We start from the raw sequence: 27,212 nt of genomic DNA, 5'->3' as shown, positions 1-27,212 counted from the left end.
ATGTCTCCAGCCGGGGATGAAGGGCTCTTGCCCTCTGGTGGCTGTTGCAAAATCAAATATCAGGAAAAACTGCTCTAAAACTGGATTAGGAAAAAAACCCACCAGCCAACCTCAGTGTGCTGGGAAGGTGAGCCTGCAGTGACAGAAGATGTGTCTGGTAGCACTGGAGGAGCTCCCCCGGAGCAAAAAGGGCAAAAACTTAATTTTTTCCTTTTTTTTTTCTTTTTTCCTACTTTCCCCCCCACTCTATTGTTCCAGATTATGACCCATTCAGCCACACAAAGTGGGAGATTTTTCAGGGCTGCGCTGATGATTCCTCTGTTATTCACCATCCCAACACAACTCTGCAGCACTACAACAGTGATATTTAATAAGGACTGATTGCCTGCCCAAAAACCACAAAAGGTCTGTGCAGGAGTTGGGTCCCACCTGGGTTTGCTGGTCAGGGTGAAGAGAGCCTCTCTATTTGATTTTTTAACTCTGGTGAAAGTCAGAGAAATTTGGCCAGGTGGGTTGGATCGGTCACCAGGCTCAAACAATCCTCACCAGAATCCAACCTCCAGGTAAACAATTCTCCAAACACATTCCACATGGGAAAAGCAAGGAGCAGAAATAGAAATTGTTTTCTCTTTCATTTCTCTCTGTGCACCTCTATGAAAAATCCTGAGAGGGAGAGAAATGTGCTTGCCACAAGATTTTAAATTGACTGCTAAACCCTGGTCACATCCCCCATGGGGTCCCCCCTGCACCCAAGCAGCAAGGCTGCTCTGAGTTGTCAGAGGAAAAGACAAAATAAAACTGGATTAAAGCACACATGTGGGATATTATTTCATTCCACCATTATCCAGGATAATGTGAAATATGGTGGATTTTGGTCTTGAAAAGCATCATACAAAAATGCCAACGCCTTCATGCTTTGGAAAGAAAGGATGTGAACATGAGGGAACACAAGAGCCTCAGGAAAAGAATAAAAACTCGATTTAAACGCGGGTATCTGGTGCCCTCCTGTGGAAATGAGAGGAGCAAATACCGAGGGGATTTAATGAGCAGATCCTTCTCTGCTCTGGAGCCAGACTGGGAGAGCTGAGGGTGCTCACCTGAAGAGGAGAAGGATCCAGGAAGACCTCAGAGCCAGTTCAGATCAGTAGCAGAGAAAAATGAACCATAAAGATGATTAATTGTGGAATAAATTACCAAGGGATTTCCTACCATTTGACGTTTTCAAGTCAATGGAAGGCACTCACCAAGTTTTAGTGGTTAATAGTCAAAAAAATGCTTGTGGAAAGAACAACACATTCAAGCACAGAGTGGTAAATCCACAGCTGGAGTGCCAGAGCTGGAAGTCAGTCACAGCTTACAAGAATTAGCAGAGAGCATCTCCTCTGACCTGGGTTATAGAAGAGAAAAAATCATTTCCTCTAATTGCTTACTTCATCTCTGTAGTGAAGGGAACTTTGTCCCGCCCCTTGCCATGGGCAGGGACACTTGCCCTTATCCCAGCTTCCTCCAAGCCCTGTCCAGCCTGGCCTTGGACACTTCCAGGGATCCAGGGGCAACCCAGGTTCTCTGGGAATTCCATCCCAGCCCCTCACAGTGAGAAATTTCTTCCCAATATTCCATCTACCCTACCCTCTGGCAGTGGGAGGCCATTCCCCCTTGTCCTGGCACTCCAGGCCCATGTCAAAAGTCCTTCTCCAGATGTCTTGAAAGTTTGGGGGTTCTTTGATGTAATATATTAACAGTAAAGTTTATAACTTGCTCTGTATCTGATTTAAGTGTCCTGTGAGGCTTTAACAAGAGAACACACTCAGGTGATTCATAACTCTTTAACATTGAAATACCCCCCAATATATAAATATAACCAACAGGATATATGCGTGTGTCACGTCACAGTAGTCATAAGCCCTGTGCATTTTCCACATTCATTACATCCTAGATCTTTCCCGAGATGATCCATGTGCCTCGAGGGAGCTGAACCTTTACCTTCCCCCAAGTCCTGCTGCCACCTGATGGTGCTGAGCAAAACCAGCAAATGTGGGGTTAAAAAAAAGAGGAAAATGGATCCTTAAAACTTCTGTAGTACAGTGACATTTATTGCTCTGCCACCAAGGGATAAATGAGGCTGCATTGTCCCCATCTCTGATAACTGACAGCTCCTGTTCCAGGTCAGAGTCACATTCATCACCTCCTTTATTTCTTCTCCTTTCAGCCACAGGATACTCCACCGACGTCAAGGTCAGATTAAATCTAATTTGGACTTTACACAGTGGGCCGGCAGAGAACCAAATTAGCACCTATTAACGAGCTGTGGGCTGCCAGATCAGGAATTACCTGGATTAAGGGGCTGACCAAATACAACTATTCCTGTGCTCTTGTGAGGCAGCAAACCAGGGCTGCCCCACTGACCCAAATAGCCTCCTGAGCTTTCTCCCTGCCTCCATCCCACAGCACATGTTTGCTTTAGATCTGGCTGCTGGCAATCCTTCCTGACCTTAAAACCTTCTCTACTCCGCCAGTTCCAACAGCTTCTCTGAGTCCCTGACATTTATTTCCTCAGGAAGAGGTTTCTTCCATTCCAATTCAGGTACTGGAGGAAAAAATTAATGATAGAATAAAACCAAGTGGAGGCTCTGCATGTGTGTGTTGAGTGCTTCAGGCTGAATGCATCTTTCACTGGGATATTATGGTTGGGATTAGTTGATAAATCTTATACAGAGCTACCCCCCAGTCTTGCTTCATGTCACCTGATTGCACAGATACTAATATTTAATTAGTGAGTAGCCAAATAACAGCATGTCACTGGTGCCAGAGCCAGGATCCTCATGTTAACCAGAGGTCTCCTTACCAGGGGATGACCACTGACCACTTCACAGCAGATAATAAGGAAAAAACACTCTGTGGGGTGCCAAATTTAAAGCTGAGTGGAGAAAGCTCAATACATTTCACAGAGCGCCCCAACATTTGGGTTTGTTCAGATGAGGAACAAGAGCTAAAACTCCTCACAAAGTCAGTCACAAACTTCAACTGTGCTCAGATTTGGGGGAAGATCCCCCAGAGGGTTGAGCTGGTGGGTCTAGGGATGCAAGATCCAACATTCTGAGCAGCTGACACTGACAGGGAAGCTTGTCCCTGTGACAGTGAAATCCAACCACCACCACTCCGAGTTCTGCTGGTGGTTTTCCTGTAAAACCCAACAACTCTTACCCCAAGTTCCACTGGTGTTTTCCCTACAAAACCCAAACATCACCACCCCAAGTTCCACTGGTATTTTTCCTGTAAATCCCAAGCACCACCACCCCAAATTCCACTGGAGTTGTTCCAGCCAGCTCCAATTCTCCCCACTCAGCTGCTGCCTGTGGCTCCTACCTACAGCTGCGCTTTTTTCACCATTCCTTGGCTGGCAGAGGGTCCGAGCAGATCCACCCTGCGGGGCTGAGAGCAATGCCAACACTTTTAGGGGCTTTTGCTCACATTCCATCAGTGATCCGTGCAATGCAGAACCAGGATTTTCCAGGCAACTCTCTCTGCTTTGCCAAATGCTGGTTTAAACAAAGTGCCCTCAGTCGCAGCTCACTTTCTCCAGAGGAAATGACTCCAGGGGCCATCAGTTCATCTTCACCATCACCACGGGAGCTCCTCTCCAGCTCTGCCCCTGCACAGCTCCACCTCAGCCTGGTTTTCAGGGCTGTTTGTCCGTGCTGAAGGCAACAGCCCAGAATGCAGCGACACACAACACGCAGCGCCGCGAGGCGCAGGTACACAAACTGAAACAACAACGTTTTTTCTTTATTAGGAGTTCCCATGGTAATATAACACAGAGTTCTTAAGGAATAAAACACAAGACTTGGGGTTGGGATGGGGGGTTGTTTTTGCCATTGAGACAATGATCAAATATCAGTACTCCTCTTTGTCTACACACATGATCAGCTTTAGCACTTACAGCTCCTCCACTCATGGTTCACAATCACAATTCCAAGGGTTAAATCCAGCTAGTATTAAATCCTACTTTTTTCCTTTATTATTTTTAGAGCTTCAAGTCACTGCGGTTAATTAATTAACTAAGTCATCGTCTTTTTTTTTTTTTAGCATTTACATATGACATTCATTAAACAGACACAAAGCGAACGAGCTCTCACAGAAAAAAACATGCTTACATAGCCTGCAAAAACTTTTTTTTGTGATTTTTTTTCTTTCCTTTTCAAGAACAAATTAAAATTTAACAAGTAATCATGAGTCAGTGAAGGAAAAAAAAAAAAGGAAGACTTAAGTGAATACTGAAGAGCCGCAAGTGTTTCGTAGAATTGAAACGGATCCACAATTCTTTTTTTTTCTCCCCAACTCGTTCAAATTGATTTTAACATACAGGTGACAAAGAAAAAAATTTTAAAAATGAAAATAGCTGCAATATATATATTAAGTTCATGGATTACTTAACAAAGTGCAAACTCTTTATGCAAAACTAGAAGACCCAGGAGTTGAACCTAAATGCAAAATGCGTGGAGGAATATGGCAAAGTTTTTCTTAACTTTCATGTTCAAAGGGGCCTAAAGAGTTTAGGTGCTGCAGCTGGGAAGGTTTGGTAGCTAAGTAGCTTCCAGACACTTTGCAAATCCCAGCAAATTCGGTATTTGTTTCTTGAAAGCCTTCATATATATATACATATAGGTTTTTTCCCTAAAAGAACCTGTAAACACCATTTAAGAAAATACAAGTATGGAAAAACAAGGCTGATGGAGATGGCAAAGCATAAAGAGAAGAGGGAGCAGAAGATGCAGCCAAGTGGCAGGGCAGGCAGACAGTGGAGGCAGTGCTGTGGTAATAAAAGCTCTCTGTGCTAAGACAAGTCCTTGGGACTGCTGAGCCCTCCAGGTATGCCTCAGTAGGGATCTGATGGTGCAGGTTTATCCTCCATGTCCCAAAAACAAGAAGCCTCCAGTCCCAGAGCTACCAGACCTTCAATCCCAGAGGGTGGTTAAACACCCAGAGCCTGCTGGCTACCCCAAAGCTGAGGCATTCCTTTCAGGACCCCTGATGGTGTCTCAAATCCTGGGTGGGGAACAGCCAGGCCTTCCCTGGGGATGTGCAGGATTCCTGCAGGGCTGAGTAGCTGTGACATTCGTACAAGAGATTCTCAGCTGCTGGGGACCAGCTCTCACTTACAGCAGCTGGACTTGGACTGGAATTGCCACAGGTGCTCAGCACACACTCCCCAACTGCCCTTTGAGAGCTAAAGATAAACCCTCAAAGCTTTAAATAACCTCTCCTTGATGGCCAGGGAGGGGGTTTCTGCTACAAAAACCTTTCAAGCAATGTGTTGCTCTTTGCCCACAGCTCCCTGACCATCCAAACCCACCTTCAGGGGCAGAAGAAAAACTAACTGCTACAAACTCTTCCAGATACTCCATCCCAGCAGCTCAGATGGTGTCCAGCTCATCTGTTTGCACCAGCTCAAGACATGATGGACTGAAGATCCTATGGACCTGCTCCATGCCCTCACTGCAGCTACGTGACAAGAAATGGCTGGAAAATGCAACTAAGGGACACCTGAAGTACCGGGGTGGCAGTGGCAGTGACACTGGCAGGAGTCACTTACTTGGATGAGGTTTGGGAAGAACAGGGAGATTCCCAGTTCTCAGATAAGGCTTCGTAAACACAACGATACAAACATATCAAAAACACACACACAAACATTTAAAAAGAAGTTTCCTCAAGGACCTAATTTGCAGCAAAAATCCAGAAGAAAAAAGAAACCAAGGAAAAACCAAGTGAACAGAACGGAAGTCCCCGAGGATTCTGGCTCACTCGCTGGCTGGGGTGATGTTCTCTGCCATTCCTAGTGCTGCCTCCTGCTTCTCTCTCCTGGCAGCATCCAGTGAGTGACCTCAGAGCTGGTGGTGGGGAATGGTCATGGACAGGCTGGGATTCCTGTCCCTCCGTGCTTGCCTAGCTAATTCTGCTGGAACACAGAACCCTACAGAATATCCAGTTTAAAACCCTTGAACTACTCTTCTGCTTGACATTAAAAAAAAGCTTTTTTTTATGCATTTATTTTTATTTCTTTCTTTTTTTGTGTGTGTGTGTGTCTTGAAGGCAGCTCCTGGGAAATTCACTTTATCCTTCCTTTACTAAAAGAAAGATGCTGAATAGGACAGAGACCATGTATCTCAAATACCCTCTTTACATTTACTCTTTTCATGTCAGAGGCGTCAAAACAGGGTTCATTTCTTTAAATGTGTAAGGGGCTGAGGGGGGAGGAAGTGTGAGGGGTTGGTGAAGATGAGGAAGGAACCTGAGGGGACTGAAAAGAGGTGCTTTTAGTTCAGCCCCTCCCCACACTGGGTGCCCGCAGTAACTGTCACAGGCTCTAAAAGAATCAAAAAGGGTCTCCAGGTGCCCCGGTCCCCCCCAGGTGTACCCAGTGGGCACAGGAGGGTTCTTTCCTTAGCCCAAGCTGGTGATGTTGGCACGGCCGCCCGGCGGGGCCACAATGCGCTGGGTGGTGCGGCGTGGGATGTTGTCATCGATCTGTGCCCCTGTGGGAGAGAGAGGAGGAGTCACCAACTATTCCAGCGCTTAAAATCCAACTGGGTGTGGCACTTTGATGCTGCCTTAATGGCTGGATTTGCTCTCAGAGGGCTTTTCCAGCCTAGACCATTCTGTGACTCTGTCTTTGGAGGAAAAGCCTTCACTGGCCCCACACTGCCTTAATTCTGCTGAAATCTGTTCTGCATTATTAACATCTCTGCCCTGAGCACCTGAAGCACCCAGCCCTGCACAGTAAGGGCTGGATCAATGATTATCCCTTAGCCAGCTTTCCTATCCCTTTCTACAGTCTGCCCTTCTTGCAACTGCAACACCGGCTGAGAAATCAAGTCTTACACATCCCAGATCCACAGCTGCTCTCAGCTGGCATAGTGTGTCATCTTAAAAGAAAACGTGTTTTTTGCTATAGCCCCTTAGAACCAGAAAATTCCCATTTCTAAACAGAGCTGGAATGGTCTTAAGCTGAAAGAGGGCAGAGTTAGATGAGATATTGGGAAGAAATTCCTCCCTCTGAGGGTGGAGAGGAGCTGGGATGAAACTCGCAGAGGAGCTGTGGCTGCTCCATCCCTGCAGGTGTCAAAGGCCAGGTTAGATGCAGCTTGGAGCAGCCTGGGATAGTGGAAGATGTCCCTGCCCGTGGCAGGAGGTGGGACTGAATGGGCTTTAAGGTCTCTTCCCACCCAAACTATTCCAGGATTCCATGATCTGCCCTCTCTAGACAGCCAGCCAAGGACTGAGCCCAGAACACACGGGAGTGCTCAGCATTCGTGGGACATCATGAGAAGAAGCAGGAATTTAGGACAGCTCCTGTACTACTCTTCTTCCTCCCTGAAGGGAAAAGCTCCCAGCTCCCTACAGACTCTCTCATTCCACCCCCATCCCAGCTCAGAGCATGGGACCACAAACCAGCCACGATTTCAGTACAACAGATCACTCAGCAATAAATCATTCCCAAAATCACATACCAGACAAGCTGAACCCGGACTGGTGCAGGTTCCTCACGGGGGGTGCCTGCTGTTTGGCAGGAGAGGTCTTGGCTGAGGACGCTGGTGTGACAGTTTTGGGTGTCACCGACACCTCACAGACTGGGCCGTCATAGAGGCCTCGGGGCACTCCTCTCAGCTCAGCCAGCTGCAGGGAGAGAGAGCAATACTGCCTTATATCACAGCCACAGCACAGCCCAACAGCTGCCCAGATGTGGCTCACCCAGTGATACACATTTCAGGATTGGTTGTTGGTAAGAGAATTTGAAAGCACACAACGTCTCCTCTGTATTCATCCCTGGGGAGCTGCTCTCTATCTGTATTTATTTTGTATCTATATATATTTTACATCTATATTATATCCATATCTGTACTTATATATCTATTATCTTTCTATCTGTAACATATTTATATCTGTATTATACCTACATCTATATCATGTCTATTTCTATTTAATATATATATCTGCATTATATCTATATCTATTCTATATCTCTACCTATATCATATCTATATAGCTATATTTTATATCTATATCCATATTCTACAGATATAGATATAAACATTCTATATCTGCATCTACATCTATTTCTATTTTATATCCATATCTATGTAAATCTATCTATATAAAACACATCTGTGTCTCTGTCCAACCCAAACAGTTTTGCAGCAAAGAACTATTTTCCTACAAGCCAAAACCAGTGTTTGTGCAGCTCAACCCCTTCCACAATGGGAGAGTTGAGGGGCTCTGAGCCCACGGGCACCCCAAGGCTCCTTGGCAGCTCTGCACTCCCAAAAACCCCACTGCTGTGAGGTGCTGTGAGTTGGGAACAGGGAATGTTCCTATTTTGGCTCTAGATTTTTGTGCAGGACAAGAGGCCTACTAATTAGTGTGTGATATGGAATGTGCTGTGGCTCCAGCCAGTCTGTCCCCTGGCCCAAGGGTGCTGTCCTTTAATGATCCTAACCTACCTGCCACCGGATTAAAGGCTCCTGACAGGTCTCAAATGCACCTGATTACTCATCCCCAAAAAGCCAAGCAGTGCTGAGACCAGCAGGGCAGCCCAGAGGAGCCAGGCTGGCTTCAACTGCCAGCCCTGGAGCTGCCAACTGGGAAAAATGCAATTATTCCAGCTGAGATGCTGCCCAATTTGATTTATGGGTCAGACATGTATTTCTGTAGCAGAAACCAGGGATGTGTTCTCCATGGGGCTAAATTATGCCAGGTTGTAATTTTGATAACTTGCAATTTCTTCAAAAGAACAATCAAAGAAAGATAATTGCAAGGAGTGGGCCAGCAGAACCAACTTGTGGCCAGCAGAACCAACACAGCTCAGGAGTTGTCCAGGAGAGGGCAACACTTCAAACACCAAAATAATTTTTTCTCAGAAATTATTTCATCTGTAAATAAACTTCTTCATTTCTCAGCAACTGAGTTCAGTGTCATCTCCCCTGTCAGGCAAATTCAGGCGTATCAAAAGACAGGTTCAGTTTTGAAGGGGTGCATTTTACAGAATCACTTTCCAACTATTTTAGCCTCTTAAAAATAGAACACTGTTCCTTTTAAGCAGTCTGTAGGCTGTGCCTGTGACTCATTAGTCACCAGACAAGAGCATCTGATTGTATCTGGCAGAAGGGAAAGCAGCATAACATATCTGCAACAATAAATTATGATTCTAAATTGCTGTTGAGAGCTTTGATATATAAATGCTAATGCTAACTTTTCCTGGGACCTCTGGGAAAGAAAACACAGGTTTTCCTGTGACAGGAGAAACCTGGTGGGTTCTGGGTAGTTTGACTCAAATTCGAGGGTTCCTGGACACATTTTCAGTTTGGCTGTCCTCAGACAGAGAAAAATTAAACCTGCAAAAAACCCAAGCTCAACCCAAAGTATATTCCTGTAATGACTTGAGTGAACAGCAAAAATGAAAGAGGAATGAAATAAATGTGGCTGCCATCCAGGGAACAGCAGTGTTGCCCGAGCCAGGGGACAGCATCTGCTTTCCAGCCACTTGAACTGGGGGTTGTCGGAGGGAGAGAACAAATGTGCAGCCAAGCACTGCCACTCACCCTGCTCCTGGCTTTGATGCGTTTGTAAACGAAGTCAGGGAAGGGTTTCCTGGGGATGTACCTCCCGGAGCCCTCGGTGACGTGCAGATTCCCATCCTCCAGCACGATCTTGCCCTGGCTGATCACCACCAGGGGAGACCCACGGCACTCCATGCCCTCGAAGATATTGTACTCCAGAGACTGCAATGAGCAAAAACAGCACATAAAGCAAACATATTCACACAGCAGGGCTTTAATTAGCAATCACCGGGCATGCTAATTCCAAATTTTTAAGGAGAGATTGAAGCAAACTCAACAGTGCTTACCTGAGCTGTATTTGCTGTGATTTAAATAAAGGCTGCTTTTAATTATCAATCTAAGTTTATGGGTTTATTAATGCAAAATTTCCATTGAAATAAGGTTCATAAAGAATCCCAGAATGGTTTGGGCTGTGAGGGACCTTAAAGTTCATCCCATTCCACGCCCTGCCATGGGTTGGGACACTTTCCACTAGACCCAGTTGCTCCAAGCCCTGTCCAACCTGGCCTTGGACACTTCCAGGGATGGAGCTGCCACAGCTTCTCTGAGGAAGAGAAAAAACAGTTTCAAATGAGAGCCTCCCAGTTTAAATATATTTAGGCACCTATCTCTGCTGAGCTGGGGGCAGATTTAGGAGCCACAGGAAGCTTTATGTGAGTTTCCTACTAAAAAGAATAATTTGGGGAAAAATCTGTCTTTCAAACCAGTGTTTTGGTTGATGGGTCAGGGACCAGGACAATCTTATTTCATTTTAATGGGATTGCTGATCCTCAATTAACTGGATTGGAAACATCACACCGTTGAGAAAAAGGCAAGTTTGAAAGAAATCACTGCAAATGTGAAACATCCTGGAATGAGATGCACTGCAACCATGTTATTTGAGGACTGTTACTCTAGTGACCATCTCTGAGTCAAATGCAGGTCTTTTTTACCAAGTTAATGATGGAGTTTGCCCTTGAAGTATGTTATAAGTATGGGCAGGCCTGAGTGCAGCTTTGCAATTAGCCAGACCAGTGGTTAAACTGAGTCTGAACTATGTCCAGCCTGAAAAAAGCCGGGGTGGTAAAGGAGGAGGCTGGGTCAGGAGCTTATGGATTGGGCTGCTTCCAAGAACAACAGCAGCCTCCCTCTCCAGCTCCTGATGCTTCCTTGCCAGAGAGTGGCAAGAGCAGTGTGAATTCTTGGAAAATATCCGTAAGTTGCTCAAACATTTCAAAAACTAGCAATCGTCCAAGGCCACATAATCAGAGGGTGTCCCTGTGCCTGACTGTCAAGGGGCCTTTTGTTTTCTGCTTGGCCAAACCAGGATGTCTGCACTCCAAGGGCATCACTTGTATCAGTTTCTCCTGTAACACAAGGCATTGTGCAGTGTAAAACCCAAAAAATGACAGAATTTCAGAACCATTAAGGTTGGAAAAGAGCTCTGAGGTCACTGAGTCCAAGCTGTGCCTGATTCCCACCTTGTCACTGGCCCAAAGCACTGAGTGCCGTGTCCAGGCTGCCTTCATCGGACACCTCCAGGGACAGGGGACTCCAAACCTCCCTGGGCAGCCCCTTCCAATGTCTAATCACCCTTGCCATGGAGAAATTCCTCCTGATGGAGCTTCAGGTGTGGCGCCAGGTGCAACAGGCAAAGCAGTGACAGGGGACAAGGCCAGAGATGTGTGTAAGCAAACAAGCTGTGACTGCTCAGCTTTTCAGACTCTTGGGAATGAGAGCCCTTGGTCCTTCAGCTCTTGGCACAGCTTAAGGATGCAGCCTTTGGCCACAGCTGAGTGCTGGAGCCTCTTACACACTGACAGGGTTTTGGGGGATCTGCAGCTCTCAGCAGACAAAAACACTTGTGAATGGAGCCGGTCCTCCTTTGCCTTGCCCAGATCCATGGCAAAATCACAGAACCAATCCTGACTGCACTAGAGCATATCCCCAAAAGAGAAAGTCTATGAATTCCATGTCAGGAAATTGAAAGAGCCCAGTTCATTTCCCAAAGACAACTGACACTAAATAGAAATTACTCTCAAGCACTCCACCCAAACTACTTCCAGCTCTCGGAGCTATTTGCAAGTACAAGCCCAGGTTCAGATCATGAATTGTGGCACCTAAAAGCAGTGAGTCCCTGGGTTCCCTCTTCTGAAGTCATTCCTCTCCAGATTGGAAGGAGTCTGGAAGCACCTCTAAGGTGACTGAAGTGACCAGACTCCTGGAATTCCTCTGTCAGAAGCCTAAGCAGTGGCAGGATGAAGCAAAACCATCTGTGATCAATTCTGACAAAGAGTTAAGTCACAGGGAAGTGAACCAAACCTTTAAAAAAAAATGATGTTTCCTGTGAATGTGCCCGGGGATCCAAGTGTGGAAGAAAATTTTGCTCCTTCAGCTCCAGAGTGAATGAAAGCATTCATGTGAAGAAAGAACAAGCAAGTTTGTTTTTTTTTTTTTTTTTTGCCAAGGAAAGATTCCATAGGTTCATGGTCAACAGCGAAACAAGTTGTCAACAAATGCCAACAGTGGCTGCTTTGTGTGAGACAGGGCTTGAATGTCACAGGGAGACTCCAGCCAGGCCCCTGCACTGGAACCACTCTGCAGATCCCCACAGGCTGAGACAGCCTGGTCACTGCAGGGGCCATGGGACTCAGCAAAAGTGTCCCTAAGAGTGCCACCACCACAGGAGCCGACAGCCACAAGCTGCAGAAGAGCTAAGGGGAAGGTCTGGTTGGTTTGGGTACTGCCCTTTGCCAACTAATGACCACCAGGAAAATCCTGACTCCACACACGTGTCAGATCAGTGGGTGATATAAATCCATTCAGATCCGGGCCAGATTTCCAGAAAAGTGTCTGCAAGCTGGTAACACTTCAGTGAAAAGGGGCATTTGGCAAGCCTGGATGTCATAAACACATTGTCCTAAGAGGTCTTTGCATATTTTAGAGGATTGAAAGAGCTTTCTGTGAGCTCAGATCTATGTACCCAGCACTCAGAAAGAGCAGACACGCTCCCTGCTCCAGGGGAAATCCACTTGATTTCAGATGGACTTTGATGCTGCCTTAATGGCTGGATTTGCTCTCAGAGGGCTTTTCCAGCCTAGACCATTCTGTGATTCTGTCTTTGGAGGAAAAGCCTTCACTGGCCCACACTGCCTTAATTCTGCTGAAATCTGTTCTGCATTATTAACATCTCTGCCCTGAGCACCTGAAGCCCTGCACAGTAAGAGCTGGATCAATGATTATCCCTTAGCCAGCTTTCCTATCCCTTTCTACAGTCTGCCCTTCTTGCAACTGCAACACCAGCTGAGAAATCAAATCTTACACATCCCAGATCCACAGCTGCTCTCAGCTGGCATAGTGTGTCATCTTAAAAGAAAAAGGGTTTTTTGCTATAGCCCCTTAAGACCAGAAAATTCCCATTTCTAAACACAGCTGGAATGGTCTTAAGCTGAAAGAGGCCAGAGTTAGATGAGATATTGGGAAGAAATTCCTCCCTCTGAGGGTGGAGAGGAGCTGGGATGAAATTCGCAGAGGAGCTGTGGCTGCTCCATCCCTGCAGGTGTCAAAGGCCAGGTTAGATGCAGCTTGGAGCAGCTGGGATAGTGGAAGATGTCCCTGCCCGTGGCAGGAGGTGGGACTGGATGGGCTTTAAGGGCTCTTCCCACCCAAACTATTCCAGGATTCCATGATCTGCCCTCTCTAGACAGCCAGCCAAGGACTGAGCCCAGAACACACGGGAGTGCTCCCACAGCTCCCACAGCTGAGCCCCAGAGTGAGACCAGAGAGGGATTCAGGCACGGGGAAACTGAGCTGAGCTCTCACAAGCTCTCCTTGCTGACAGCACAGCCTGGCACTGGAAGAGAGGGGAAAAGGAAACAGGGAATATTAGGGAACATCCTTACTATGTTGTGAGTCTTGGCAGAGATTGTCTTGACGCTGTCAGGATCCCAGATCACCAGGTCGGCATCGGAGCCCACGGCGATGCGACCCTTCCGTGGGTACAGGTTGAAGATTTTGGCTGCGTTCGTGCTGGTCACAGCCACAAACTGGTTCTCATCCATCTTGCCAGTCACCTGTGGGGACAGCACAGGAGTCACTGCATGAGCCACCTACGAGCTGGCAGTGCAGCAGATTCCCAAGTGTCACAATCTGTGGTATTGATGATTCTGAGATTGTAGAAAGTCTCTGTCTGTCAGCCCCACTGCCAAAGCAGAAGCCATAATTGGTCTGTGCTGGTTTCAAGGTTGTTTATTCTGTTTATCTCTAACATGTTCTGCTGCCCTGCCGCAGCTCTGTCCTGCAGGGCAGCGTGTGGGGCTCTGCCCTCAGTGGGATGTTACAAATATTAAATACCACAAACTACCTGTGCTGGATTTACAATAACGTGCCAATATCTGTCACCTCCGTTGGACAGTGTGTCCCCAGCCTGAACCAACAGAAAAATGCCAACACCACAGTGAAACATGGAGGGCATGAAGGAGGAAAAGGACAAAACACACCCAATTTCCTCCATCTTGTCCCCTTTGGACCCCTAATCTAGAATCCTAAAATTTTACTTTTGCACCCATGCCACACTTAATTATTACTGATATCAAACACTCAGAGCTGGTAATTGATCCTGTAAGATTGAAAACTCTTTTCCATGGACAGAGATCACAGCCAGTGTCTCTGGGGGCTCTGTCCAGGGGGGTTCCTGACCCCTGCCAGGGTCCCAGACCTGCCAGGGCAGCCAGAGGGAAGCTCTGGATTCCCACACCCAAGGATCTCCACAGGGTAAACACCAAGTGGAAGGACTGTCACAAGAAAACAACACACTCCCGGCAGTCTGAAAGACTGATAATAGCGGCTCCAATATAATACAGCCATCAAGTGACATCCAAAACATAATTCATTCACAAAATACATATCTAGGATTTGGCTGTTGTGTTCAGACTATAGCTGCAAGTCCCCTCACAACAAGGTCAGGTTTGTAGAGTATGAGAGATCTCCTCTGTCACTTGGCCAGTTCATCAAGCAGAGGATGTTATTTTGCCTGAAACACATTTACTGCATTTGCCACAGGCTCTGCTGAAATCAATGACAATTATACCTGAAGTCAAGGAACAGACTGTTTCCATAGTATTTATGAATCATGATGGAAAGAAATGAGCAGTTTGCACTACAATTGCCAGCTCTTACACCTAAACCAGAGCAAAAGCCTTGTCACCAGTAGTGCTGCTGCTGGGACAATAAAAAGGATGATGCATGAGACTGCAGAGCATTGCAGCATTTTGCACTCTGAATGTCCAGCTGAAACACAAACCCATGACAGGTGTGACCTACCACAGCCTTATCCCAGATGATGGACATCCTCTCCTCAGTGCCATTGGTTCCTTCAGGGATCAGGGTGAAGTTGTCCTTCCCAACAGCTTTCTGAGCAGTGTTGAAGGTGCAGTGGGCACTGCCAGTCACTTGGAGGTCTCCACTGGAAGAAAAACAAAAGGTATTTAAGGGATTTTATTGTCACAGGAATGCTCCTGAAGGTAAAATGGTTTGTTGCTTGCTGGCAGCAACATCCCTTATTTTATCACCCATTTCCTCATGATAAATCACATGTTGTTTGAAGACAGAAACAGAAACTACTCACCAGGACAGTAATGAGTTGAGAAAATCGGGAGTGGTCGGGTCAGGACTCAGTGGTGGGGATGTAACAAAAGCTGCTGCCTTTGCCCAGTTCTTGCTCCAGTAATGGGATCCATCGGTGCCCAGGCTGGCTGTGATGGGCTCTCCATACACCACAGTGCCTGTGGGACAGGGACACACAGAAACCCCTCTGTGAACACCAAGGAATGTGCACTTCCAGCCTGGCTTCCTGGCAGAAGGAAGGGACACAAGCTGCAGGGCTGCCTGGTACTTCCCCTGAAGCATTAAATAAAGATATTGCTACTGACCAGACCTGGGAGCAGCAAAATGTGGACAATCCTTTACACGACTGCAGAGGTTGGCACTGATTAACTGTCCTTGAAATGGTTACTGTAAAAATTAATTTTATTGTTTATATTCATTTTATTGTTTATTTATCCTGACCAAGAACTTTGTGGAAGAAACTGAGAGCAACTGTATGGGAGTGAGGAGATTCAGTCTGATCTAGAAGAGATGTGCAAGAAAAATAATTTAAAAGAGTTTTTGTAAATTATAGTACAAATTAAAGACTTTCTAACAAGGCCATGTTTCTTGGAGTAGGGACCACGTGGGAGAAAACTCCTTCCAGGAAAGTTTTTCTGCATACAAAGAAAACCCATCTCAGGGGAAATACCAGAGTTCCTGGTTCACAAATGCAGCACAAGGGAACTCTGTGATCCCCCCCAAACAGCAAAACTGGGGAATGGAACTGCATCTCCTGACTCTGTGCAGTGCACTCACCACCAGTGCATCCTTCCCCTTCATCAGGGTTTTTGGAACCACATGAAGGAACAGCAGATCCTTAAGGCCGGGATACTCTGCAGGCTGGAATGCACAGCACCATCTGCACACCAAGCAGCTGCTGCAACTTCAAAAGCAGCACGAGCTGGCAGTCCCAGGGATCTGCTCACCAAATGCAACCTTGCCAAAACGTGCTCTGTGCCCACCCACCTGCCTCCCCAAGCGCTGCATGGGTTTGGATCTGCCCACCAAAGATGTGGGCGGCTGAGAGGCCAAGCCTAAATACTTCAGCCAGGAAAGATGGGCAGAGGGACGACCAGAGCTGGTCAGCAGGGTCTCACACCTCACCATGCAGAGTGAAAAGACAGAGTATTTCACTATATTGCCAGGGCTACTGCAATGTCTCTGGGGTCTCAAACAGCTGGGAAAGAGCCCACAGCTGAGGCAGGATGATGGTGAACCGGCTCCATGCTGCTCCCAGGACCCCGCTGGCACAGGAGCTCCAGGAACAGCCTTTGTCAGAGTTTCCAGGAGCAGAGGAAGAGGCTCCCTGACATCACTGCCCACAAATATGGCTCTGAAATCAAAGCAAGGCCTAACACATGCTGGCTGCTAATGGGAGGCTGCTTGTGGTCCAGCACACTGGGGATATTGTTCTGCAGGCAGTGATGTTTTCAGGTTCCAGATCTGCCAGCAGCACAGTCTGCAGGGAATCTCCTCCATGCAAAAGCCACTGGGAACATCTGGCTTTAAATAACGTCTGTTCTTTGCCATTTAGCAAATCAATCCTGGCTTGTTTTTGCCTTGGATAGTCTTTGGCTGTTTCCTCTATTGTTTGGGAGGGCAAGGCCAGTGCGTGTGGCCCTCCTCGGTTACTGCACAGCATTTAACTTGAGTTATTTGAATAAAGGAACTGAGGATGGGGCACCATTTATACCCCAAATTCTCTTTATAAGGAGAAAACACATTTTGAATGAAAACTGCATGTTCTGGCTCGCTCAAGAGGCTGAGTGAAGTGAGCCCTGTGGATCATTCATCTGGGACAATCCCAGCACCTTTCAGAGGCAGGGTAACATCCACCCAAGCCAAATTGTGTTTTATGGCTTCCTGTGATCCAGGTGTGTAGTCCCTCTTCCCAAAACCCCACTCCACTTCCAACTGGTGGTCTCAGGACACTGAGTGTAGCAAGAAGGTGTTTCTGTTAATGCTCCACCTTTATGGGACACATGCCTTCAATATTTTATCTGGAAAAGGGAAGAGAGTCTTCCCTGGCTCTCAGGATACAGCTGCACTATGACATCAAGTTCTTTTCTGTGGATGCAGCATGCAGCCACATTGCTGGGTCAATGCATCTTCCTTCAGGATGATCCCCTCCGATGGAGCTGGGAGAGAAAGATTTATTCCAAATGGCTTGAGCTGCTTTCACAGACAGCCTTGAAAACCAGTCCTCCTCACCAACTCCTTTAACAGGAATCATGGGACCAAAATACTCCTGAGCCAATGCACAAACACCAGTCTGTTTGCTGGAAATCAGCTCCTCTCGCATCAAACATCCAGATGGAAAGTGATGTCATTTGTATACCCATCCAGGCTTATTTAGGCTGCAGAAAATTAAATCCAAGCCTTGTGAGGAAAGAAGGAGATAAATCATCCCTCCTGGTTACTCAGACAACCTGAGCAGCTTTAAATAGAAGTGGAAGGTTTAGTCACAGGATAAAGCAGCAGACAGCACTCGCTCCCTGAGCAATCCTGACTCCTTGAGTGCCAGGCAACAGGGGCAGGGCTGGGGGAAGCTCCTGCATCCCTCAGAGCAGTTCAGCTCCCTCACAAGCCTCAGTCAGAGAGGAGACACGGGCAGCAGCATCCACAGCAGGTCTGGGTCTTGCTTCTTGCAGCATCCCCGAGCAGAGTTACCAGAGGCAGTCACAATTCCCAAACCTACCCCAGCCTGCTGATTCCCATCCCTGCATCCCTATGAGTTACACCACATGGAAAGCATCTATTCCACACAAGAAGCAGAGCAGGCAGCTGGAACTGGTGGCCTCTTTGGCTACAACAGGGCTTGGGAGTCAAGAACTCTGTCAGGAATCACTGCTGACCCCGGGAAGCGCAGCAGAAAGCTCCAAGGGAAAACCACAGCAGCTGGAAGGAGAACCCAGTTCCAGTCTCCAGGTGAATTTACTACATGGAGAGAGCATGGAATGACTCGGTGGTATCATGAAGGCACATGGCTTGGTGGGCGAGGATGAGTGTGAACAGACAAGTTCAGGACTTAACAGAACAAGCAGCTCCAGGCTCTGACACAAGCACTGAATCCTGGTGTGTGGGAAATGAAAATAAACCTTTCCTGTAGGGATGAAGCTGATGTTGGCAGGAGCTGAAGTGCATGAGCTACAGAGGAAATAACTTACCCTTTTTCCTGGCTTGAGCAATGACATCAGCAGCACTTTTGCTCATCACCTTGGTGATGTACAGGGGGCAGTTGGTCTGGTTGGCAATGGTTATTGCCCGGTTCACAGCCTCTGCCTCCACCTGAGGAACAGAATGGCAGTAGGTCAGGGACAGCCAGCAGCACCCCGCTCATCCTCAGGAATCACAGACCCTGCTCTCCCAAAAAACAGCACTCTGCTCATCCTCAGGAATCACAGACCCTGCTCTCCCAAAAAACAGCACCCTGCTCGTCCTCAGGAATCACAGACCCTGCTCCCCCAGAAAACAGCACTCTGCTCATCCTCAGGAATCACAGACCCTGCTCCCCCAGAAAACAGCACTCTGCTCATCCTCAGGAATCACAGTCCCTGCTGTCCCAGAAAACAGCACCCCACTCATCCTCAGAAGTCACAGACCCTGCTCCACCAGAAAACAAGGAGTGCCAAGGCATTTCCCACCTCTAAGCCTGAAAAGGCACAGCACAATCACAACAATTAAATGACATCATGCTGCAGTCCCCTTTCATTACCACCATTTCTCCCAGGCTGCTTCAGAGCCTCTCTGCCTGAACTGAAACACCAGTCCAGGTGCTCAGGGTCAGAATGATGAAGCCCCTTCTTTAACCTAGACAAAAATAAGCAACTAAACGTTGACTCAACAGAACTGCTCCTGCTGCAGCCCACGCAGAAGGGAGATGCTGCACCACATACTCTGGTAAACCACGTTTGCAAACAAGCCTCCTAAATTGTACCCTCCACTACAGCCTCTGGCTTGGGATCTGAGAGAGTGTGAACCACCCCATAAATCAACTGGTTTTCCTTGCATGTGTACAGAGAATTAACCTCAGCCAAACTGAGGGTCACGTTGTAACTGCAGCCTCAGGATGATGGGCATTGCTCTGATTTTATGGCTCAAACACGTCCTAATCAAAGGATCCAGATGCCAGATTGAACAGCAGGGTGATGCTAGCTGTGCCTGCTGCCAGCAATGCCACAGACATTTTCCAAGTGAACAACAGAGGAAACAAACCCAGAGCAATCCCCCACCAGATTCCCCAATGCAAGAGGCTCCCAGAACCCCTCCCATGGACTCTGGTGGCATTGGCACACAATCTGCATTTGTGAAAATCTGCTCTGCAGTGGCTGATAGCCCAAGTGCCACAAATCATCATCACCTGTCCAGAATACATTGCCCAGAGAGGTTGTGTCTCATTCCTTGAAGTGTCCAGGGCCAGGCTGGATGGGGCTTGGAGCATCCTGGAGTAGGGGAAGGTGTCCCTGCCCATGGCAGGAGTGGGATCAGTGGGCTCTGAGGTCCTTTCCAAGCCAAACCACTCTGGGTTTCTGTAACTGCTGGTTCCTAACACTGTCCTTGGAGGAAAAGAACCACCAGCCTAGGGAACCAGGGCCAGGCTGAATGTCCAAGTGTCCTGAACAGCTCTGCTCGTGCCAGCAAAGCCACCCGTGCCCTGTTTGCAGCCAGAATGCTGCAGGAAAACAACAGCCAGGAGTTTTTACAGGAAAGCAGCCCCCCAGAGCCAGCAGGGTGCTCTCTGGGGCACAAAGGGTTACAGCCCAGGCAGGGGATGCTCACAAGGGAGTATTTTCTCAGCCAGATGCCCCAGGCAAAGGCTGTGAGGGAGGGTTTTGTTCCAGAATGTTGGACCCAAAGTGTCACAGCCAGCACCACTCCCAAGGGCTGAAAGGGAGAGCCAAGAGAAGCTCAGCTGTCCCTTCTGGGAGACAAGGGGAGGACTCAGACAGGCCAGAACTTCCAGGCCATGGCCTCCCCTTGCAAACTCCCCGCTAGAACGGGTCTGTGCATGGCTCTGCCTCTGCAGCACCTGGGAACCACATTCCCACTCCGTGCCTCAGTTTCCCTGCAGGCAGAGCAGGGATAAAACAACACACACCCACAGACTTTTGGGCAGAAGGCGTTTGAGCAACTGTGAAGCAGCAGGAGAATATTTTCTGAACAAGGCTGCTGAATTCCTGCCTTGTGCCCAGATGCTATGGTGACAGGCATATAACAATAACCTAACAAGTAGTCCAAAGGGGAATGTTTGCAATTACTAGGATGCATTAGAAGCCCTAGCACAGCAGTTCTCTTGGAAAAAAAAAAAAAAAAAAAAAAAAAAAAAAAAAGACAGACATTTCCTGGAGCATTTCGACTGCTTGCGCTTCCAGCATTTTTGTGGCTGAAAAAATACAAAAAAAATGATGGATTGCTCTGAAAAGTCATCACAGAATGAACTGAGCTGTGAGGGGTAGAGTTTTCCAGAAAGTGATGGGTAAGGCTGACTTGAGATGGTGCTGTCTTAACTCAGGCCCTGTTTTCTGGCTGGAATAACGTGCAGAACACTGAGGTGAGCAAAGCCAAACCCCCGAGTCAGCAGTGAAACTAAGCCTCAGTGTAAGCCTCCTGCCAGCCTGGGAATTCAGATTTGTGCACTCCAACACACAAGTGCATGTCCTGAATGCTTCCCTCTGATTTATTCCACCTGAAATGAGTAGGAGTGTTGAGTTAATAAATGTTTTAGACTTGCTCAGCAACTCCTGCTGGTTTGCTGTAGATGGAGGTCTGAATTAAGGAGCTCTCCAGTCAGATGCCAATCGTCCTTAGGACAGCAGGAAAAGCCAATTCTCGTGTCAACAGCACCCCAGAGAGATACAGCAAACATCCACTCCGTTGGAGTCAACAGGAATTAGGGATCTGCTGCCACCCGTGGAATCTGGCCTCTATCCCAAGGGGAGCTGGATGTTTTTAGAAGCACAGAGTCACTCCCAGGCTGCAGAAAGGGGATGAGGGAACCAGATGACATTGTTTCCTGCTCTGTTTCCTATGACTTTCAAGGAGGAGAATGTTGGAGCAAACGCCTCCCAAGCCTGGGCAGAGCACAGCTGAGCTCAGCTGCACAGAGGCTGCCCCATGTGACATCAGGGAGAGGCTTCACTGAGCCTCATCCGTGGCTCAGGCTGCCTTTTTCCACCCTGCACGTGTCCTCAGGCTGCCTTTTTCCTCCCTGCATGGAGGGAGAGCACAGTCCTGCACAGATTAACAATCCATCCACGCCTTGGAACCACACAACTCACAGCTTAAAGCTCCTGCTCCATGAACGATGAGCTCTTAAACAGCCAGACACAACTTGGCTGGTTTGATGTCCAGATCCTTCAAGGTAAGAGCAACACAAACTGAACCCCCTCAAGTGTCACACCAGCATCTGTTCCCACTCCCCTGATGCAGGCCAAAAATATGTTTAAAAAAACCACAAATTGGATGGGTGACTGGAAAGCTCAGTGCAAAGTGTTTGCTCACAATTTCAGGAAGCGAAAGATTCCAGCTCTGGGAGCCACACACAGATTCTGTGTTCTGTGAGGATTCTGTGAGCTTCTTCTTTTCCCCAGGCAACAGAATGATTGATGTTCCTGCTGAAAAGCCTCTGGATGATGCTTGTCACAATCAAGGGGAGGAAATGGAGAGCGAGCACGAGGGGCATGTGTGGATGATCTCACAGCCCCAGCTCCCACATCTGGAAGGCAGCAAAGCCCCAGGATCTTGAAGGAACAAAAAGAGCTGTTCTGTACGTAACAGATGAACCCCACAAACTGGAATGCCACGGTGAGGCGTCCAGCTTAGAGAGAGTGAGGGACTGTGAGTGAAGAATACAACAGGAACTAACCTCAAAGGCAAAGTTTTAAGGCTTTTTCACACTTCTGGGATTTATTTCAAAAGCTTAGAGGGATTGGAGTGCTCATCCCTGGAGAAATCCATGGGGAAGTATGAAGGGTAACTATATTAAAGTGCTGGGCTAAGGCCTGAGCATGACCTCTCTGCTCTGGTACATATTTTCTGTGCCTTCAGCAAACCACTTAATCCATTGCTGCAAAAACCCCCATCCCACTGCTAATATTTCATCAAAATATCAAATACCACAGTAATGGAAACTGTGAAGTACCTAAAACAATGTCACGATTTGGGCATATATTAAAAAATTCTGCTGTTCACTGGAAGTCTGACAAAATAACGACCAAGAGAGAAGCCCAAGACACTGGATCTAGAAAGGATAATGGCAGAATTCCACCAACACAACCCCAAATGCAGAAAAATTCTGTTTCCAGCCACATTCATCCCAACATGAAGTACTTAATGGCAATGCAGAGATGTTATAAACTGGGGAGGGGGGTAAATGCAAAGGCAGGGGAGCTCTCACCTCTTCAGGTCTGCTCAACACATGCCCTTCAGGGCCTGTGATCCCCAGCTCCAGGATCCTTTGCTGCTCCTAAGGCAGAGAAGAAAAAAGAGCAGGGATGAGATTTAAAGCAACGGGGAATTTTTCTTGCAGCTGTTGTAAAGGGGCATGAGTGAGATCCTGAGCATCTGTACTGGCTAAAAAACACATGGGGCTTTGCATAAGGGCCCTGCAAGAAAATCCTCTCCAACTCCCCTTGCTGAGAATAACCAGAGCTCACAAAACCTTGCTGATTTGTTCACAGGAGGTCAAGGAAACCTTTTATTTGGATTTGCTTCACACTGGGTTCATAGCCCCTTGACTTTCAGCACTCATTTGCATCTATAAAATCATCTTTAAGATGTGGCAAAATGATAACTCATGGAAAAAATCGTCCTGCAACTGGGCTCATGGACTGGGGTGGGCTCTTGCCAGAAAATCCTCTGATTACTTATATCAAACACTCAGAGCTTGTAATTGATCCTGTAAGATTGAAAACTCTTTTCCATGGACAGAGATCACAGACAGTGTCTCTGGGAGGTTGCAGACAGGTGGGGTCGATCTCTTCCACTGGGCAGCAACTGGCAGAACAAGAGGACACAGCCTCAGCTACGTCAGGGAAGGTTTAGGTTGGCTATTAGGGAAAAAAAAATTCACTGAAAGAATAATAAAATACTGGAATTGTCTTCCTAGGGAGGTGGTGGAATCACCATCCCTGGATATGTTTAAAAAAAGACTGGACGTGGCACTTGGTGCTATGGTCTAGTTGTGGTGTCAGGGCATGGGTTGGACTTGATGATCTTAGAGGTCTCTTCCAACCTCATTATTCTGGGATTCTGGGATTCTAGGGCTCTGTCCAGGGGGGTTCCTGACCCCTGCCAGGCTCCCAGCCCTGCCAGGGCAGCCAGAGGGATGCTCTGGACTCCCACATCAAAGGGGTTAAGAACTGCTGCACAGCCATGCCACACTCTCAAAAGGCTGGGCGGCTTTCAGTGTGCAAAGAAGGAGTCAGAATTTAAACCCCTGCCAGCGTTTGAAGGAACAACTCAGAACAGCCAGGCCATACCTCAGCAATGATGTCACCGTTCTCAGCGTGCACTTGGGCTGTGGCGCCGATGTCCCGGATCACGCTCAGCACCTCGTAAATCTGGGGGCCAGAGAACAAACATCACAGCAGGAACACACCTGTCGGGAAGGCCACACCCCAGATCCCCACAGAAAACAGAATTTTGCAGAAAAAAAGAGAAAAGAGAAGCACTAAGCAATATAAGATGTGATTTGCTGGAGAGATGCAAACCGTTTTCACTGAATTTCCCAATTCCACAGCTGGATGCTGCTGATGTGGCAAAGAAGGATAATCCAGTGGCAAATTTGGAGTACCTTGGAGGAAGAAACAGCAACAACTCAAGCCCCACCACTGGATGATTTTAAAGGACTTGCAGAGTTGTACATGTTTGATGTCTCATTTACTGGTGCCAGGCATGAAAAACATCCCTTATATGTGAGTGCTGGGGGCACGTGCTCCATGGAAATCAGTATCTGAAGGTAGGAGAGTGTGATTTCCCACTCCAGCAACCAGTCTGAGTGGTTCAGGTCCAACAGCCCCCAGCTGGTGCCACCAATGTTCCCTCATTGAAATGTTTCCAGAGCCCTCAGAGATAACTCACACCAACACTCCCAGGCATTCCTCTCCTCCCACACCTTCAGAAACATCAACTGCCCCTCTGAACAGCTAAACGTGCCCAAATATGCTCACCAGAACAGCAAACAGCAGGGCAATTAATTCTTTTCTAAGGTCCCAGTGATCCTACCACCAAAAACCACCTCTGGACCAGGATCAGTTTTAGCTTCTAAACACAATAATTATAATTAGCCCAGAGATCTCCCTGTCCTGCCCTGTGCAGAGGCATAAAGCAGCAATTCATAGAACCGCCACTGCTTCTACCCCAAAGGAGCTGGAAAAAACTTCTGACCTCTCAAAATGAGAGTTTTACTATTGCTTCCCTCAGCCAAGCCTTTCAGGGTTTGCTGTTGGTTGGGTTTTATCTTTAATTAAAAATATAATCTTCAAACCAGAGCTATGGGTGCTGTTGCTGATCTTAGGTACTGTTACACACATAAAGACTGGAAACAGGTGAGAGTGTCAGATCCCAGGATATTGAATTTAAACACTAATTTGTGACAAATTAAACATGAAGCCTTCCTTCCTACCTGAGAATCACTGAGTTGAAAGCGATCTTTGAAAGCCATGTACACCAAGAAGGAATTCACACCTGGGGGAAAGAGAGCACGTTGCAGGTAAAACCATGGACTACAATCCCTAAAGCAGCCCCCAGCAATAATTCCATGAATTCACTGTAGGAATTCACTGTTTATTTTGAATAACAAAAGAAAAGCAAAACTGCATCTCACACAGAAGCAGAGACTGGGCCTGCATGGCTGATCCCACTCACCCTCCAGGGAGAACAATGGGAAATATGTGGCTGTGATGTGTCCAAACTGACCCAGTGGCTTTTCCTCTCCAGCCTTTGGAACCAGTAAAAGCTTCTCACCCGTGTGGGAAGCTCCCACTACGGCATAAAATGCTGGGTTTTGAAAGTACAAATAGGATGGAAAATCACTCCAGCCCGAGGATGAAATGCCAAGGAAATAAAGAGGGGGAAAACCTATGAGGTAATTTTACTCAGCTCTTCACTTATTGCATCCAGAGCTGGACTGGTCCTCCTATTTCCCTTGTTTACAGCACTTTAATGGCTGCAGTTATCATCAAGGGCACTGATGAACCCAAAGGACCTTCACTGGACAAAGGAGCTGCTCTGCATGGGAACAGCAGGAGATTCACCTCTGGAAAATCAGTGCTGCAACACCAGTGTGCCCCAACCCCTGAGCCCTCTGCAATCCCAACCGCCCAAACCTCCTCAAGGAGCCAGAATGGGCCCAAAACAGCTTTATTGGGATAGAAAAGTAAAACACTGCATGAGAGACGACCCTAAATAATAGAGGATCCTGAAAAACAAGGAGGGGCAAGGCCTCCTTGAGCTTACCATGATCTTTAACCAGAGCTTCCATCTCCTCCTGGACACCTTTATGCCACTCAGTGATGTCCACGTGCAGGGAGTAGTCACAGCAGGATTTGCTGTCTGCCCACTCTCGCCACTGGTCGAAGGCTGTCAGCAAACTGGTCCCAGGCTCGGGAACCACGTGGTCAACTGGGAATGACAACCAAAAAAAGCACTGGTAAATTGCTGGTGCTGAATGAAGCTTTCCTGGGTGCCCAGGACAGCAAGCACAGCTGTGCAGAGGCTGCTGCAAAATCCTTCTCTTTAAAATATTTCTAAGTTTGCAATTGATCAGTGGTTTTGGGGAATGCAGCCAGGGAAGTGGATTACGGAGCAGCAACTGAAGGAAAATCAGTTGTTACTACACTTTGCTTACTACAGCTGTTGGTGCTGCACATCCCAAGCAGGATTCCAGAGGACTGGAGGAAGCAGGACCAACAATCTGTGGTTGGGGAGAGATCTCTGACACTGAGAAGGTCCTGCTGCCTCTGAGGTTGATCCTCACATCAAATCCAGCAGCAACTGGATTCACAGGCAGCTTGCAGCTGCAGGACAGCCTCAAAGGGTGATGGAAGGGACCCGGATCTGAAGGTTCAGTGCTCCTGGTTTTTATTTGAGCACATGGAGTCTCTGAGATCTTCAAAAGACACAGTGAAATAAAAAAAAAAAGCAAGTCAGCATCTCCAGGACTGAACTGAGAGAGTAGGAAAAGCCTGTGGGATTTCAGGGTTACGAACTGGGAAGCACTGCTGCAGGGGAGGAGAGGGCCTGGCTTGATTCTACATTAAAACACACAGGAAAATAAAAAGTTGCTTAAATTATCAGCACAGAAATCCCAGTTTTTTAAACTTTATGGTGATGATCAGGGCTGCTCTAAGTCACAGCTGAGAGACAGAACCTGTGGGTTCCACTCACCCTCAGGACACACCCAATTTCCTCCATCTTGTGCCCTTTGGACCCCTTACCTAGAATCCTAAAATTTGACTTTTGCACCTGTGCCACACTTAATTATTACTGATATCAAACACTCAAAGCTTGTAATTCACCCTGTAAGATTGAAAACTCTTTTCCATGGACAGAGATCACAGCCAGTGTCTCTGGGGGCTCTGTCCAGGGGGGTTCCTGACCCCTGCCAGGGTCCCAGGGCAGCCAGAGGGAAGCTCTGGATTCCCACAGGGAAAGACCCAGCAGAGCACACCGAGGGACAGTCAGGGTGACAGGGACATCCCTGTACCTGGCCAGGATGGAAGCTGTGCTGCCACAGCAGAGCAAGCAGGAGGTGTGGATGTTGCAGAAAAGCCATGGAGAAAGTGGATGCAACAGCAAATCCTGGTCTGGAGGCAACTCAGAACAAATGGCAGCATCCTCCATCCTTCCATCCTCTGTGCAATGTGAGAGGCCAAACACACTGAAAGGTCATGGCCTACACCCTCCATGAGTGGGGTTTTGGGGAGACCAAATAAGTAAAAATGAGCCCAAACCCAGTCAAGGTTGACTCTT

The 27,212-nt window shown here is 47.5% G+C and overlaps 1 protein-coding gene across 3 annotated transcripts in view; it reads right to left on the bottom strand.

The window, feature by feature from the left end:
* Positions 1-3,765: 3,765 nt before the first annotated feature.
* The window catches only part of DPYSL2 (dihydropyrimidinase like 2), a 53,560-nt gene continuing 30,113 nt past the window's right edge, over positions 3,766-27,212 (bottom strand). For all 3 annotated transcript variants that reach the window (XM_030290138.4, XM_030290139.4, XM_030290140.4), the window contains 11 exons: positions 25,698-25,862; positions 24,865-24,926; positions 23,720-23,800; positions 22,636-22,704; positions 18,407-18,527; positions 15,220-15,376; positions 14,916-15,057; positions 13,496-13,666; positions 9,597-9,776; positions 7,509-7,674; positions 3,766-6,533 (listed from right to left, as the gene is read on the bottom strand). In XM_030290138.4, coding sequence (XP_030145998.3) covers positions 6,442-6,533; positions 7,509-7,674; positions 9,597-9,776; positions 13,496-13,666; positions 14,916-15,057; positions 15,220-15,376; positions 18,407-18,527; positions 22,636-22,704; positions 23,720-23,800; positions 24,865-24,926; positions 25,698-25,862 — 1,406 coding nt within the window. In that variant the 3' untranslated portion in view covers positions 3,766-6,441. The remainder of the gene's footprint in view (positions 6,534-7,508; positions 7,675-9,596; positions 9,777-13,495; positions 13,667-14,915; positions 15,058-15,219; positions 15,377-18,406; positions 18,528-22,635; positions 22,705-23,719; positions 23,801-24,864; positions 24,927-25,697; positions 25,863-27,212) is intronic.

This window comes from Taeniopygia guttata, chromosome 22, assembly GCF_048771995.1.
Source record: "Taeniopygia guttata chromosome 22, bTaeGut7.mat, whole genome shotgun sequence".
Lineage (NCBI taxonomy): Eukaryota > Metazoa > Chordata > Aves > Passeriformes > Estrildidae > Taeniopygia > Taeniopygia guttata.
The sequence above is the reverse complement of the archived record's forward strand: the minus strand, read 5'-3'. Positions and strand labels throughout refer to the sequence as shown.